Source organism: Mya arenaria, chromosome 3 (genome assembly GCF_026914265.1).
Source record: "Mya arenaria isolate MELC-2E11 chromosome 3, ASM2691426v1".
NCBI lineage: Eukaryota > Metazoa > Mollusca > Bivalvia > Myida > Myidae > Mya > Mya arenaria.
This window is the reverse complement of record NC_069124.1, coordinates 48359259-48374700: the sequence shown is the minus strand read 5'-3', so window position 1 is coordinate 48374700 and position 15442 is coordinate 48359259. Positions and strand designations below refer to the sequence as shown.

The window sequence follows — 15442 nt, the reverse complement described above, 5'->3', positions numbered from 1 at the left end:
AATATATAAATGAAAATAAAACAAATTTAACATTCACAAAAATCGCCTTATTGGCTTATTATCTCCATTCACTTCTTTCGGAACTCCTCAGCCATTTTTATCGAAAGCAACCTCGGATAAATATGGACGGTTTACAATGTCAGAAATCTGTACACTTTAACTACGCTGCAAGTAGATCGCATAGTATTTTCAATTTAGCAGTTAAACTTAATGACTTATCTCTTGGGAATCTTGATTATGTTTTCAATAATGCACTTCACTGGCTATCAATTTAAATTTAGATATACAAATACAAGCTTAAATACTACATTTAATTTATAACATAATTCAAAATTTTACGAACTACTTCTACTGATGTACCGGCATACTAGTACATCCGAGGTCGTTTTCGTAAAAAATGGCCGAAGAGTTCCGAATGCCATTCACTTAACGAAAGGGAATACTCACAGACAGGTTATTAGGACGGGACTGTTTCGATTCGCCTTTCGACGTGTCTCCACCTCCTGTAGTAACTGCACAAATGTCTTCTGATCCGATGGAACCACCTGTTGCCTCGTCCATTTCTTGTACACCAGCTGGCAGAACTCTTTCTTACCCTTAAATTCATACCCAGACAATTATGGTTTTATACTATGTTGCTTACACGTGCTCAACAACTAAGACTTGTATGGCATAAACATTGTGATAAGAAACATGTATATACAATTTGAACATTAATTCCAATCTTTTTTGAAAAATAATAATTGTGCTTAAACCGACACTGATTCTCACCGACACTGAAGCCAAAAGGTGACAATTAGCTACTTTGTCGCCTTCTTGCATGTTCGTCTTGTCGGGACTGTATGGAGAAAAGGCGAATTATTTTCGACTGATCAATATGGCAAGAATACAATTGATGCGTTTTCGGCCTGCCAACGCAAAATAATAGAATATCCTCGGGTTTACAAAATGCACTGTCCCCGCAACGAAGTGAATATTATAATATCATGTCGTCAAATTTTCTTCATCGAGGTTTAAGCGCCGAAACCCGTAACGCAAGATGAAGACACACACAGGCAGATGCCTGACGCACAAATGTAAACGCTTTATGTAAACTCATTGTTTTTTATGTGGGCCAATGGCAATCGAGTATTTTTCTAATTTTCTGTTTATTAATTTTAGGTGGATTGACTTTGACGTATGCACCATAAATAGTTTCATGGATGATACTTCTGAATGTCTTTTTTTCCACCAAGCCTTTCTTGTAAAAAGTGTCAGTAGTAAAAGGTAGCATGTACTTGGTGATTGCATTATAGTATGTAAATGACAATCGAGAATGTTCCAAATTTCTGTTCATTAATTTTATGTAGGTCGATTATGACGAATGCAACAAAAATACCAAATAAGTTAACAGTCCAATTTTGACTGTAAACATGCAATAGAGCTGGCTACCTCAAAGCCCGTTCAATCATTTGTAGATCGCCAGAATATACCAATAGTATTACCTTTCATATGCGTAATGAATGACAACGTCGAAACCAAATAGATATCAAAGACACCTACACTTATATCCACTCATTAGCCTATTATCATTTATTTTGTTAAATCAACTGTTACCCCAGTTTTGTTTGTAAGAGAGTATTTTCTGTGTATGATGCTGTCCGATGTTTTCTCCTTCTCAAGACGAACTGTGAAAGGTCCGATTGTGCTTGAGCCGCTGGTTGGAAGTCTACCCACCTTTAACATACATTCAAATCACAATTTAAATAAAGACTAAGTGGTGGAGATACTATTTAATCGTATGTAAATATATTCTTGAAGAGTAGCTCAAAATACAAAATACAACAAAGGCTGGCAATGGGAGATGCCACATTGTTATCATTTTAACTGAGGGCCTAAGCCGTATTCTGTTTCCCGATCATATGGAAAAAACAGTTGCAATCGTTCCGTACTACACTATCGTATTGACTTGAATAAATCACACTCGTGTATTTAAAAGAAAGAGGGTAGCACATTTGCTATCCAGGGAACCGACCCCAACCTGTTCTCTTCCTTCGTCCGGGAAGGAGACCACGATGCGGATGTCGTGGTCGTGTATTAGGCGACAAAAGTCCACTAGCGTGTCCTCTAGTGGTGTCTGGCTCACCACGAAGGCGTAGCGGTCACTCAGCGTCTGCAACACACTAGATACTTGACTGTGTGGTCAATTATGGCTATACTGCATGAGTCGAAAAGCAAATACCTAGTGTTCGATCTTTGGATGTCACAAGCACCATATTAGATGTACCGACATTGAGCTTGGTATAAAAATCTTAGCCTTTCCTTAAATATTTTTTATATAACTTAAAAAATCTAAATCAAATATACTTAATTAACATTTGTAACATTTTCCGGAATATTCCGGATTTATATCATTTACCGGAATGTAAACAGCATTGATGTAGTCGTTGCGACCGCTTACTGGCGTGCGAAGGAAAGGTCGGTACATATTTTCTGAAATTAAAGGAACACTTTCTGAACAAACAGAACGGCTGTAACTAAAAAACTATTCCACACGCACACGCGCGCACACACGCACGCACATACGCAAGCGTGATAAAACTGTCCTTAGTAAATGAATTCATAATAAAAAATACTTCAGCAATTTACATACGGGCAAGTACGGACTGCGATCTGTTTTTGCCGACGTTCTCCGGCAGCTTTGCGAAACGAAAAGCGTCAATCTCTTGACCATCCGAGTCCAGGCGAACTTTGGACAACACCATTGTCTGGTATGCCTTCTCATTCTGAAATACGGAGTATTGCCACAGGACAAAGGTATAGGCTACACAGGCTTAACAATTGTTTTGGAACCAGACTACTAATTTTGAACAGCGCAACATGCGTTGTTGTAAAATGCTGAAGCTTGTGAAAGCTGCACTCGTATAAAAACACAATTTCATGTTGGTCTTTTGTTTCTTTCCATTTTACATTCACCTGTTGTTTCTGTTTGTTGGTCTTGGTCATTATGCTCTTTGTATTACCAACAGTGTTAAAGAAGATAAGCTTTCATTAAACCGTGTACATGAATGTCTGCATATACGTACCTCATACTCTAGAAGAATGTTTGTCTTGTTGAGGACGGGGTCAACCTGGAGAAGGCGTTGGTGTTCTTTGGGAAACTCGTCCACCGGAACTGGCCAAGAAGACAGAACCAGAGCCTCGTACATAACCTCGTGTAGGAATTTGTACTGACTCTGGAAAAAGAAAAACCTTCAATTATACAATCATAATTTGTGTCGTACCTTTACACATGTTTATTTTATTTGTGGGAAAAATAAATTGAGCGGATACACAAAATACCGTCAAAGTGTTTTATGTATTCAGTAAATTGTAAGTCTAAATTTATTTGAAACATAATTTATTTACAAATTATTTTTTAATGTAACTCATTTTCAATAAAAGGGATAATATATTAAAGTTTTCTGTTGTTCTAGAAACAAAGCAAGATAGTAGGTTCGACATACGAGCGTTTGAACCATATTAACGCGCTGGTCCCTGAGAGTGTTCACACACTGGACTACGTCAATGACGCCAGTCTGGTTGCCCTGGCTGTGCAGAATATCCATCGCAATAAACGTCCCCGTTCGTCCAACACCAGCGCTGAAGGGTACAAACAAACGCTTATCTACAGAAGATTACATGGTCGCTATTTCCCGTGATGTGTTCTTAGTATACGAAATGTCAAAACACTGAACTATTGAAGCTGAGATGACCGAATCCAGGGTAAACGATAAAATAGATAATGTTATTAGAGGAAAAATGGTTGAAATATTTCTAAAACACTGGTCAATGCAAAATAAGGTCACGAGTTGCAACATATTTCATGATGGTTAAATTCATGTGGGTAAATCCATAAATTCACCCACCTGCAATGCACAAGCCATGGCCCGGCACGTCGGGGATCGTACGCGCGGACGGTGTACCAGAACATAAGCAGGCTGGCGGGGCTGTCCGGCACATCCTTGTCCGGCCACGCCGTGTAGTGGAACTGACGGACACTTCGTGCAACGTCCCGGTTTGTCTGTCACAATGATCACAATCACAATCTCAATTTTAAGTCTAAAAGTCATCGGCTGGTATGATCAAATCCCAAAATCAAAAGGTATCTTTCAATCATCTTTGAAAGCATTTCATTTAGATGGCAAAAAAGAAAAGCAATATTTCTTTCGGAAAACAATTATATTCGAAAGGACAATAAACCCGACATAAAGAAGTATATATGTACTCGATGTACAAGTTACATTTTATTTTGAGTATAAACGATTGGTTGAAAAACGTACGGATACATATACTTGTGTGCTACGTTTTATGCACTACGTCATCCAGCTATTGTACATTGCCCATGGTCAGAATGGCTTGTGGGATATCACATGGAAAGTAATTTACGCGAGTATCAGCTTGCATGTAGGTACAAGCTTAAAGTATAATTTCGCAAAACGCTTTTACACTCAGTTGCATTTTAATATGCCCGTGTAGCAACAAATACAAGTTACAGTGTGTTTCGAAATCTCTCGACAGTTTCCGACCGGATTCCGTATTTATAAATATATTAAAAGAGCTATCACAGTCACTTGGAAAATGCCCCTGACTGATAGCGTTTATAAGAGCACAAGATATAATTTTGAAACCCAAGGCAGCACATTAATCAATTGGCATTAAATGCTTGTGGAGGGTGGAGTCATTTATGTTCATGACCAACCTCTTCACCAATTGTGAGGACCGTACTCCATGCGTTATATTTATACTGATCGGAAAAGGCTTATGTTTTCAAGGTCAATGTGGCCCTGCAATTTGACCCGCATTTTTAAAATCAGTAGGGTCTCCTGCTAGTCATTATCAACAATCCCTGCTCGGTTTCAGTTCCTCAGGACCAAGCATAAATACTCTAGTTATCATTCGGGCAAGCGTTTGTGCTTAAGGCTACCACGGCCGTGACCGACTGACCAAACAATCAATAGGGGTCATCTTAAGGTCATGGCCAACGTCCATAATAAGCTCGAGAACCTTAGGCCCGAGCATTCTCTAGTAATTAATTTGACACATCTGGTCTACCTACGGACGGATTGACCGATATGTACAAAGCAATATACCCACCGATTCTTCGAAGACAGGTATAAAGTCATATCTAAAATAAAATCAAAATCAACCCACCCACCTTCTTGAACACTTTTAGATCCCTGACGACGAAGTCGCTTTTCTCCTGCTCTGCCGTAAGCACCACCACAAACATACCGATCTCCTTCTCCACATTTACCTCCCCCCAATACTGCAGACATTTGATCTGAAAAGGTTATATCACGTATATTGTTACCGTAAGCAATCTTTATGGATGAAATAAATTGAATGTACGCAATTGATTTACCAATATGCTTCTTCATCGTTTCTTCTCTACGATGTGATTCATTGAAGCAGTCAAAGACTCTTACCATAGCAAAATTATACCGTGTGGGCATACCATTCTTTAGAAGCTTTATTACAAGACACACAATATACTCCAATACGAGATGTGTCGATATGCATCCTTGTCCTGCTAAAACTCCGGGGCATGATTCCGCGACAAAAATATATTCTTAAAGCACAGAGATTGTTTGACACATTACTTACTGGCTAAAACTAAGACACTTTCAGAAAGTAGTGTGTTGATTAATGCTTTGCTATAGCTAAGCGCGAGTTGACACAATTTGAATGGTTTCTAAATTTCTACATGCTCGTTGACACTTACTTTTCCCAGCTCGACGAGGTTTGTCACCATGACGACCGTGATGACGTCCTTTTCCCAGATCATCCGAATAAAGTCTTCGATCATAGCGTCCATTGGACCTGTACGGATAGAGTGTTGAAATTCTTCGAATTATTATTAATCGAAACAGGAAAATGAATTGATATTAGTCATATACAATCATCTAATCTCACATATATGTTTTTTTATTTCCGACTATCGTCAAAGAAACAACGGAGGCATGTATAATTATTTTACATTTATTCAGTTTTCTTTTTACATTCAGATATGTTTTCAAAGCGATTTATGGAAAAGTACAATTATTTGAACATAAAAAATGTGGCCGGTAATATACTTAACTTATTTATAAAATGAATAGAATAGTAATGATATCTGTTTACAAATACCTTGTGAAGCAATGAACTCTGGCCTTCCGGAATATCCCTTTAAAAAAGTTTATTCCAATGTTACAAGTAAAAAAATACTTTGCAGAGCCATATTAGAAAATAAATATATTCATCTGATTGGAACAAGTGCGGATATAGTCCGTACTGTACCTGAATGAAACAAATATCGATATAGTCAGTAATGTACACTTATGAAACAATTATCGATGTAGTCTGTACTGTATCGGAATGACGCAAGTATCGACGCAGTCCGTGCTGTATCGGGATGAGGAAAGTATCGATGCAGTCAGTACTGCATCGGAATGAATCAAGTATCGATGAATTTCGTGCTGTATCGGAATGAGGCAAGTATCGATGAATTCCGTGTTGGATCGGAATGAGGCAAGTATCGATGCAGTCAGTACTTTATCGGAATAAGGCAAGCATCGATGCAGTCAGTTCTTTATCGGAATGAGGCAAGTATCGATGCAGACAGTACTTTATCGGGATGAGGCAAGTATCGATGCAATCAGTATTGTATCGGAATGAGGCAAGTATCGATGCAGTCCGTGCTGTATCGGAATGAGGCAAGTATCGATGCAGTCAGTACGTTTTTCGGAATGAGGCAAGTATCGATGCAATCAGTATTGTATCGGAATGAGGCAAGTATCGACGCAGTCCGTGTTGTATCGGAATGAGGCAAGTATCGAAGCAGTCCGTGTTGTATCGGAATGAGGCAAGTATTAATGCAGTCAGTATTGTATCGGAATGAGGCAAGTAAAGATAGAATCAGTATTGTATCGGAATGAGGCAAGTATCGATGCAGTCAGTATTGTTTCGGAATGAGGCAAGTATCGATGCAGTCTGTATTGTATCGAAATGAGGCAAGTATCGATGCAGTCCGTGCTGTATCGGATTGAGGCAAGTATCGATGCAGTCAGTATTGTATCGGAATGAGGCAAGTATCGATGCAGTCAGTATTGTAATGGAATGAGGCAAGTATCGATGCAGTCAGTACTTTATCGGGATGAGGCAAGTATCGATGCAGTCAGTATTGTCTCGGGATGAGGCAAGTATCGATGCAGTCTGTATTGTATCGGGATGAGGCAAGTATCGATGCAGTCAGTATTGTATCGGAATGAATCAAGTATCGACGAATTTCGTGCTGTATCGGAATGAGGCAAGTATCGACGCAGTCTGTGTTGTATCGGAATGAGGCAAGTATCGACGCAGTCGTGTTGTATCGGAATGAGGCAAGTATCGATGCAGTCATTACTGTATCGGAATGAGAATGAGGTATCGTCGGAATGAGTCAAGTAACGATGCAGTCCGTGCTGTATCGGGATGAGGCAAGTACTGATTCAGTCAGTATTGTATCGGAATGAGAATGATGCAAGTATCGATGCAGTCAGTATTGTCTCGGGATGAGGCAAGTATCGATGCAGTCTGTATTGTATCGGGATGAGGCAAGTATCGATGCAGTCAGTATTGTATCGGAATGAATCAAGTATCGACGAATTTCGTGCTGTATCGGAATGAGGCAAGTATCGACGCAGTCTGTGTTGTATCGGAATGAGGCAAGTATCGACGCAGTCGTGTTGTATCGGAATGAGGCAAGTATCGATGCAGTCATTACTGTATCGGAATGAGAATGAGGTATCGTCGGAATGAGTCAAGTAACGATGCAGTCCGTGCTGTATCGGGATGAGGCAAGTACTGATTCAGTCAGTATTGTATCGGAATGAGAATGATGCAAGTATCGATGCAGTCAGTATTGTATCGGGATGAGTCAAGTATTGTATCGGGATAAGGCAAGTATCGATGCGGTATCGGTGCAGTCAGTATTGTATCGGAATGGCGCAAGTATCGATGCAGTCAGTACTTTATCGGCATGAGGCAAGAATCGATGCAGACAGTACTTTATCGGGATGAGGCAAGTATCGATGCAGTCAGTATTGTATCGGAATGAGGCAAGTATCGATGCAGTCCGTGCTGTATCGGAATGAGGCAAGTATCGATGCAGTCAGTACTTTTTCGGAATGAGGCAAGTATCGATGCAATCAGTTTTGTATCGAAACGAGACAAGTATCGATGCAGTCCGAGCTGTATTGGGATGAGGCAAGTATCGAAGCAGTCTGTATTGTATCGGAATGAGGCAAGTATCAATGCAGTCAGTATTGTATCGGAATGAGGCAAGTATCGATGCAGTCAGTATTGTATCGGAATGAGGCAAGTATCGATGCAGTCTGTATTGTATCGGAATGAGGCAAGTATCGATGCAGTCCGTGATGTATCGGAATGTGGCAAGTATCGATGCAGTCAGTATTGAATCGGAATGAGGCAAGTATCGATGCAGTCAGTATTGTAATGGAATGAGGCAAGTATCAATGCAGTCAGTACTTTATCGGGATGAGGCAATTATCGATGCAGTCAGTATTGTCTCGGGATGAGGCAAGTATCGATGCAGTCAATATTGTCTCGGGATGAGGCAAGTATCGATGCAGTCAGTATTGTATCGGAATGAATCAAGTATCGACAAATTTCGTGCTGTATCGGAATGAGGCAAGTATCGACGCAGTCGGTGTTGTATCGCAAGAGGCAAGTATCGACGCAGTCCGTGTTGTATCGGAATGAGGCAAGTATCGATGCAGTCAGTATTGTATCGGAATGAGGCAAGTATCGATGCAGTTAGTATAGTATCGGAATGAGGCAAGTTTTGATGCAATCAGTATTGTATCTGAATGCGGCAAGTATCGATGCAGTCAGTACTTTATCGGGATGAGGCAAGTATCAATGCAGTCAGTATTGTATCGGAATGACGCAAGTATCGATGCAGTCAGTATTGTATCGGGATGAGGCAAGTATCGATGCAGTCTGTATTGTATCGGGATGAGGCAAGTATCGATGCAGTCAATATTGTATCGGGATGAGGCAAGTATCGATGCAGTCAGTATTGTATCGGGATGAGGCAAGTATCGATGCAGTCAATATTGTATCGGAATGAGGCAAGTATCGGTGCAGTCAGTATTTTATCGGAATGAGGCAAGTATCGGTGCAGTCAGTATTGTATCGGGATGAGGCAAGTATCGATGCAGTCAGTATTGTATCGGGATGAGGCAAGTATCGATGCAGTCAATATTGAATCGGAATGAGGCAAGTATCGATGTAGTCAATATTATATCGAATGAGGCAAGTATCGGTGCAGTCAGTATTGTATAGGAATGAGGCAAGTATCGATGCAGTCTGTATTGTATCGGGATGAGGCAAGTATCGATGCAGTCTGTATTGTATCGGGATGAGGCAAGTATCGATGCAGTCAGTATTGTATTGGGATGAGGCAAGTATCGATGCAGTCTGTATTGTATCGGGATGAGGCAAGTATCGATGCAGTCAGTATTGTATACGAATGAGGCAAGAATCGATGCAGTCTGTATTGTATCAGGATGAGGCAAGTATCGATGCAGTCTGTATTGTATCGGGATGAGGCAAGTATCGATGCAGTCAGTATTGTATCGGGATGAGGCAAGTATCGATGCAGTCTCTATTGTATCGGGATGAGGCAAGTATCGATGCAGTCAGTATTGTATCGGGATGAGGCAAGTATCGATGCAGTCAATATTGTATCGGAATGAGGCAAGTATCGGTGCAGTCAGTATTGTATAGGAATGAGGCAAGTACCGATGCAGTCTGTATTGTATCGGGATGAGGCAAGTATCGATGCAGTCTGTATTGTATCGGGATGAGGCAAGTATCGATGCAGTCAGTATTGTATCGGGATGAGGCAAGTATCGATGCAGTCTGTATTGTATCGGAATGAGGCAAGTATCGATGCAGTCAGTATTGTATCGGAATGAGGCAAGTATCGATGCAGTCTGTATTGTATCGGGATGAGGCAAGTATCGATGCAGTCAGTATTGTATCGGAATGAGGCAAGTATCGATGCAGTCAGTATTGAATCGGTATGAGGCAAGTATCGATGCAGTTAGTATTGTATCGGAATGAGGCAAGTATCGGTACAGTCAGTATTGTATCGGAATGAGGCAAGTATCGATGCAGTCAGTACTTTATCGGAATGAGGCAAGAATCGGTGCAGTCAGTATTGTATCGGAATGAGGCAAGTATCGATGCAGTTAGTATTGTATCGGGATGAGGCAAGTATCGGTACAATCAGTACTGTATCAAAATGAGACATGTATCTATACAGTCTGTATTGTACCGGAATGAGGCATGTATTGATTTTGTTCATATTGTACCTCCATGGAACACAAATATCGATACAGTCTGTACTGTATGTGAATAATGTCTATACTGTACCTGAATATAACAAGCGTTGATATAGTCCGTTCCCCCTTGCTGTTTCTTTAGATGTACCCTTGAGTGATCGTCTGAAATTTCGCAATTGGAAGAATGTTTTTATTGTTTACCATGCTGTACCTAATAAAGGACGAAACGTTTGACCACAGAAATCAACTTTATAAAAGAAATGTTTTGGGTTTCACAATTGAAAATAACTCACATGCATACAGGTTCTTGTATCTACTCTTGCCAGCATTCGCCGGGTCTCTCGCAGCGGTCGCTGGGTGAATCATGCCGGTTGGAATTGCCTTTAAATGTAACATATTTGCTTCCAAATAAAAGGCAAGTTTTAAGAAAAACTCAATTTAATAGGAAGGAGTTACCATCAAAATGCCAATGACTTTAATGGCTTCCTCTTACTAATTAGTTTTACTCTGCTGTATTAACGTCATGGTTTATTACAAATGAACGGGCTCTCCTTACATGCGGTACTTTTTACAATACATATTGAGTTTTTGTTAAAAAAATCAACATATTTTTAACGATAGTGAAGCTTAAATCTACATAACGTAGGAAAGATCACCGCGTATTCATTTCTGAAATAGGTTTGGTCAGCAGACTTGGTTATTATATAGCTTAGAAGGTGAGACAAGGTCACGGGTTTCCGGGGCCCCTCTTCATCCATCATTTTTCCGTACGTGGGTTCCTGTACAACGCTAGGATCTTCCGTAGGTGCCACGGGAAGGCTCTTATCTGAGGTGAGAAATGGTCAAAATTTAGCTGAAAGGCTTTTACATAATAAAAACATAGCATGTTTTATTTATTTGTAATAATATGCTTTCAGTTATTTTAATACATTCAGCAAATACCTTGCAAACAAAACATTACCCTGTTTCTTCATTGACTCTTCAACACCATCAGTTGACTCTTTAGGGGCCTTACTTGTTCCAAGATGTTGTATTTCTGCAGACTTCTGTATTCTGTTAAGTATGTTCTGCGTTAAAACTGAACTTAAAACATAAATTTTATTCATTTAAAACTATATTATATGGAATCGACAGTTACCAATACCTCGTAGATTTAAATCTAAAAGCAAGACATCTTTTAAAAAAGTTGCAACTCACATATTTGCTGGAAGATTCTTCTGGCTTTTAGTAGCTTTCCGCCTTCTCATAACCAGCACAACGACTACCGCCGCAATGATCGTGAGGGCCAGTACCCCACCACCTACACCTAAAGCCACTGTATGAGGCTCCGAGGACGCTGACAAAATATTATTTTATAACACATAAAAACAAACAAACACCTCATAATACAATTGAATGTTAAACTTGAACATGATATAATGAAGCAGAAAAGCAAACGAAAGCAAATCAACGTTTCCAGTCGCTTGAAACAGTTATGCATACGTTACAGAGAAGCGTGGATTAAACGTTGTAATTATAGCTGCTACACATTTTTAGAATTATGAATATATGAACGAAGTCTAAATGAGTTTCTTAATGCAATGCCTTCTCTTTGTTCTAGATATGACAAAAAAGTATATTACTAACAATAATATAAGTCAAACCTCAACACACCCAGTCTGATATATCATTTGCTATACATTTTATGTCATAAGATATTTACTAATAAGTAAAATACATCACAGTAACTACCTTGCAGCTTCTGTGTGCATCCTTCTCCAGAAAACCCCGTGTTGCAGCCAAGTGGACAGGTCCCGTTCCCTGGGTGACACGCTTTGTCTCCGGCGCACATTCCACACCGTTCCTGGCAGTCAACGCCGTGACTACCAGCCTCGCATTCTGTATAAACGAGTAATAAACATGTATCAATGTACTTATTTGAAATCGCATATCTTTTGAGACAGTTTTACTTTTTTGTTTTGTTTGTGCGCTATAGCGTTTGCTATTAGCCTTAATTGAAAGCGTTGTTAAATCGTACGTATTGTTTGGGTTTTTATTATTTGCTTTTAACCTTAGACACTGAATCTTTGTTACTAAACGTATTGTTTGTTTTCAATTTCATTTGCTGTTAGTCTAATACACGGAATGCTTTGTTACAGAGCGTATTGTTTTTGTTCTTTAGTATGTGCTGTAACCCATATGCACAAAATGCATTGTTACCGAACACATTGTTTATGTTCTACATCACTTTCTGTTGGCCTTAAACACATACAGAACGTATTTTCTGTGTTTCTGTGTTCTGAGATTTACCGGCGTCACATTCTAGAAATGATGTGGATGCATTGTCGATATAAAATAAGATTTTGGTTGTCCGAATTAATTTGATAACGGCTTCACCACTACGCGCACATTGTTAAGAACTGCATACGTTGCGTTGCTTAACCTCAATCATAATTTACGTTTAACAAAACGTCTACACACATAACTCCTTATAAATGAACTACCCTCTCATTTTTAAGAAAATATTTAAAAAAAATATATTTAAAAAAAAATACTGACAAATAAAGATATGTACTTACCTTCCAAGCAGTCCAATGATATTTTATATCCAGGTTTACATCCACTCAAGCACTGACCAGTGGTCTTGCTACAGTTTTCGGAATGGCAACCTCCACACGTTTGACTGCAGTTTTTCCCCCATGTGCCCAGCTCACATTCTGACCATACAATTTAATAGAAGCAGTTGAAGCAGTCGTAGCAGCGACAGCAGTAGAAACAGTAGTAGCACTAGTAGCAGTAGAAGCAGTGGAAGCAGTGGTAGCAGTAGGAGTATTGCAAGCAGAAGCAGCAGTAGTAGCAGCAGAAGTAGTAGCAAATTCAGTAATAGCAGAAGCAAAAGTGGACGAAGCAGTAATAGCAATGTAAGCAGTAGTAGCAGTAGAAGCAGAAGCAGCAGTGGAAGCAGCAGCAGTAGTATTAGTAGTAGTAATAGAAGTAGTATTAAAAGTAGTATTAGAAGTAGTAGTGGTAGTAGTAGTAGTAGAAGTAGTAGTAGTAGTAGTAGTAGTAGTAGTAGTAGTAGTAGTAGTAGTAGTAGTAGTAGTAGTAGTAGTAGTAGTAGTAGTAGTAGTAGTAGTAGTAGTAGTAGTAGTAGCAGCAGTAGTAGTAGTAATAGTAGTAGTAGTAGAAGTAATAGTAGTAGTAGTAGTAGTAGTAGTAGTAGTAGTAGTAGTAGTAGTAGTAGTAGTAGTAGTAGTAGTAGTAGTAGTAGTAGTAGTAGCAGAAGCAGTAGTAGCAGATGCAGTAGTAGCAGAAGCAGTAGTAGCAGTAGTAACGAAGCCGCAGTTGCAGCAGTAGTAGTAGAAGCAGAAGCAGTAATAATAGAAGCAGTGGAAGCAGTGGTAGCAAACGCAATAATAGCAGAAGCAGTAGTAGAAGAAGCAATAGTAACAGTAGTAGCAGAAGTAGTTGTAGCAATGGAAGCAGTAGTAACAGTAGAAACAGACACAGTAGCAGTAGAAGCTGTAGTAGTAGTAGTAGTAGTAGTAGTAGTAGTAGTAGTAGTAGTAGTAGTAGTAGTAGTAGTAGTAGTAGTAGTAGTAGTAGTAGTAGTAGTAGTAGTAGTAGTGGTAGTAGTGGTAGTGGTAGTAGTAGTAGTAGTGGTAGTGGTGGTGGTGGTGGTGGTGGTGGTGGTGGTGGTGGTAGTGGTAGTGGTAGTAGTAGTAGTAGTAGTAGTAGTAGTAGTAGTAGTAGTAGTAGTAGTAGTAGTAGTAGTAGTAGTAGTAGTAGCGGTAGTGGTAGTGGTAGTAGTAGTAGGAGTACTCCATGAGATTTGAGCCGCATCGCGCGATTTTATGCCCTCGGAAATTCTTTGGAGTTGCATTTAAATAATACATCAAAAAATATTACTGACCATTTTTTGTGATGATATCTCTTAAAAATACGTGGAAATTTCACATATGTTTACGAGTAAGACAATGCATGACAAATTGTGTTTACTTTAATTGAACGTCACGGACATGGCATCAGACCTTATTATTATTGAAAAAACACGCATCATTAACGTATCAATGTGCTATCTGGCTTATGATTGTTTTTTTCAACGCGTTACCGTTACACATCATATATAAGGACGAACTTTTAGATTTATTGCAGTATCTTTAAGCGATCGGACCGTTGAATGCAGTCGAAAATTAGGAACGTAAGCCGTGGTTGCTATGTAAACACGAGTAAAATAATTGTCATTGTAAGAAAGAAGTTTGGAAGAAAAACTAAAATATAATACTGAAAAATCATTATTTTTTACTTTTTTGTAATTATTATTCTGTTTGTAATAATTAATTTATGTTCGAATGCTCGAAATGGCTCGATGTAGCTCATACTTTAGTTTTGCACAACTGCTTCAAAAGACTCAATAAACGTTTTAGTTTTGACAACGAACCATAAGAACAAAACTTTTAAATACCTTTGTCACAGTAAGAACCATTCCATCCGCTTTTACAGTCGAGACAATGGCCATTAATCTTGTTACATGGGCCTTGGCAATTTGGATTGCATGTGTTTCTGCAGTTTACGCCGAATGAGCCACTGTCACAATCTAAAAAAAAAGATTCTGCAGGTAAAAACATAAAACGTCAGTATTACGCCTCTATAATAATTGTGAAGGTGCCTTTATAGATAGGGGAATTAATCTAAATAAATTGTTGTCAAGGAAAGGCGTGGCAAATATAAACGCCCAAGTAAGTTCCATCTTATGAATGCATGATATATATCTCATTTAATTTTCAATCCGAAAATTTCATAAAATCAAATGAAAATATTAATTAGTATTTGCTTAGATAGTAACTTGGTAAATTGTCAACACTAAACAATAAAATGCACATCGATAACATATAATTTGGGTAATATTGGATTCCTAGGGATGGTTGGTCTGTACACATACGTTCGTGGCACGTGTTTGGCTTGTAACCAGCCTTACATCCCGTTATACAGAAGCCGTTGTAAGGGTTGCATTCTTCAGTAGCACACTGGCCACAGCTTTTATTACAGTTCATTCCCCACTTAGTCTTTGTACAGGCTGAATCAAACAGTGAATATAATATTTTTATAATCAT

The 15442-nt window shown here is 39.1% G+C and overlaps 1 protein-coding gene across 5 annotated transcripts in view; it reads right to left on the bottom strand.

Moving 5' to 3' along the window:
• LOC128229311 (uncharacterized) overlaps nt 1–15442 on the bottom strand; it is a 64129-nt gene that overhangs the window by 41137 nt on the left and 7550 nt on the right. For 2 of the 5 annotated variants that reach the window (XR_008260072.1, XM_052941160.1), the window contains exons 12-31: nt 15271–15405; nt 14794–14925; nt 12908–13045; nt 12081–12227; nt 11547–11685; nt 11311–11402; nt 11006–11175; nt 10643–10730; nt 10441–10511; nt 6148–6184; nt 5744–5841; nt 5177–5302; nt 3888–4042; nt 3486–3621; nt 3066–3215; nt 2633–2765; nt 2399–2472; nt 2015–2152; nt 1597–1716; nt 448–596 (exon numbers count right to left, since the gene is read on the bottom strand). Coding sequence is in view for 3 of the 5 variants with exons in the window: in XM_052941160.1 (XP_052797120.1) it covers nt 448–596; nt 1597–1716; nt 2015–2152; nt 2399–2472; nt 2633–2765; nt 3066–3215; nt 3486–3621; nt 3888–4042; nt 5177–5302; nt 5744–5841; nt 6148–6184; nt 10441–10511; nt 10643–10730; nt 11006–11175; nt 11311–11402; nt 11547–11685; nt 12081–12227; nt 12908–13045; nt 14794–14925; nt 15271–15405 (2428 nt within the window). In the remaining 2 variants the exon portion in view is untranslated. The remainder of the gene's footprint in view (nt 1–447; nt 597–1596; nt 1717–2014; nt 2153–2398; nt 2473–2632; nt 2766–3065; nt 3216–3485; nt 3622–3887; nt 4043–5176; nt 5303–5743; nt 5842–6147; nt 6185–10440; nt 10512–10642; nt 10731–11005; nt 11176–11310; nt 11403–11546; nt 11686–12080; nt 12228–12907; nt 13046–14793; nt 14926–15270; nt 15406–15442) is intronic. The other 3 variants (XR_008260071.1, XM_052941159.1, XM_052941161.1) reach the window with 2 other exon arrangements.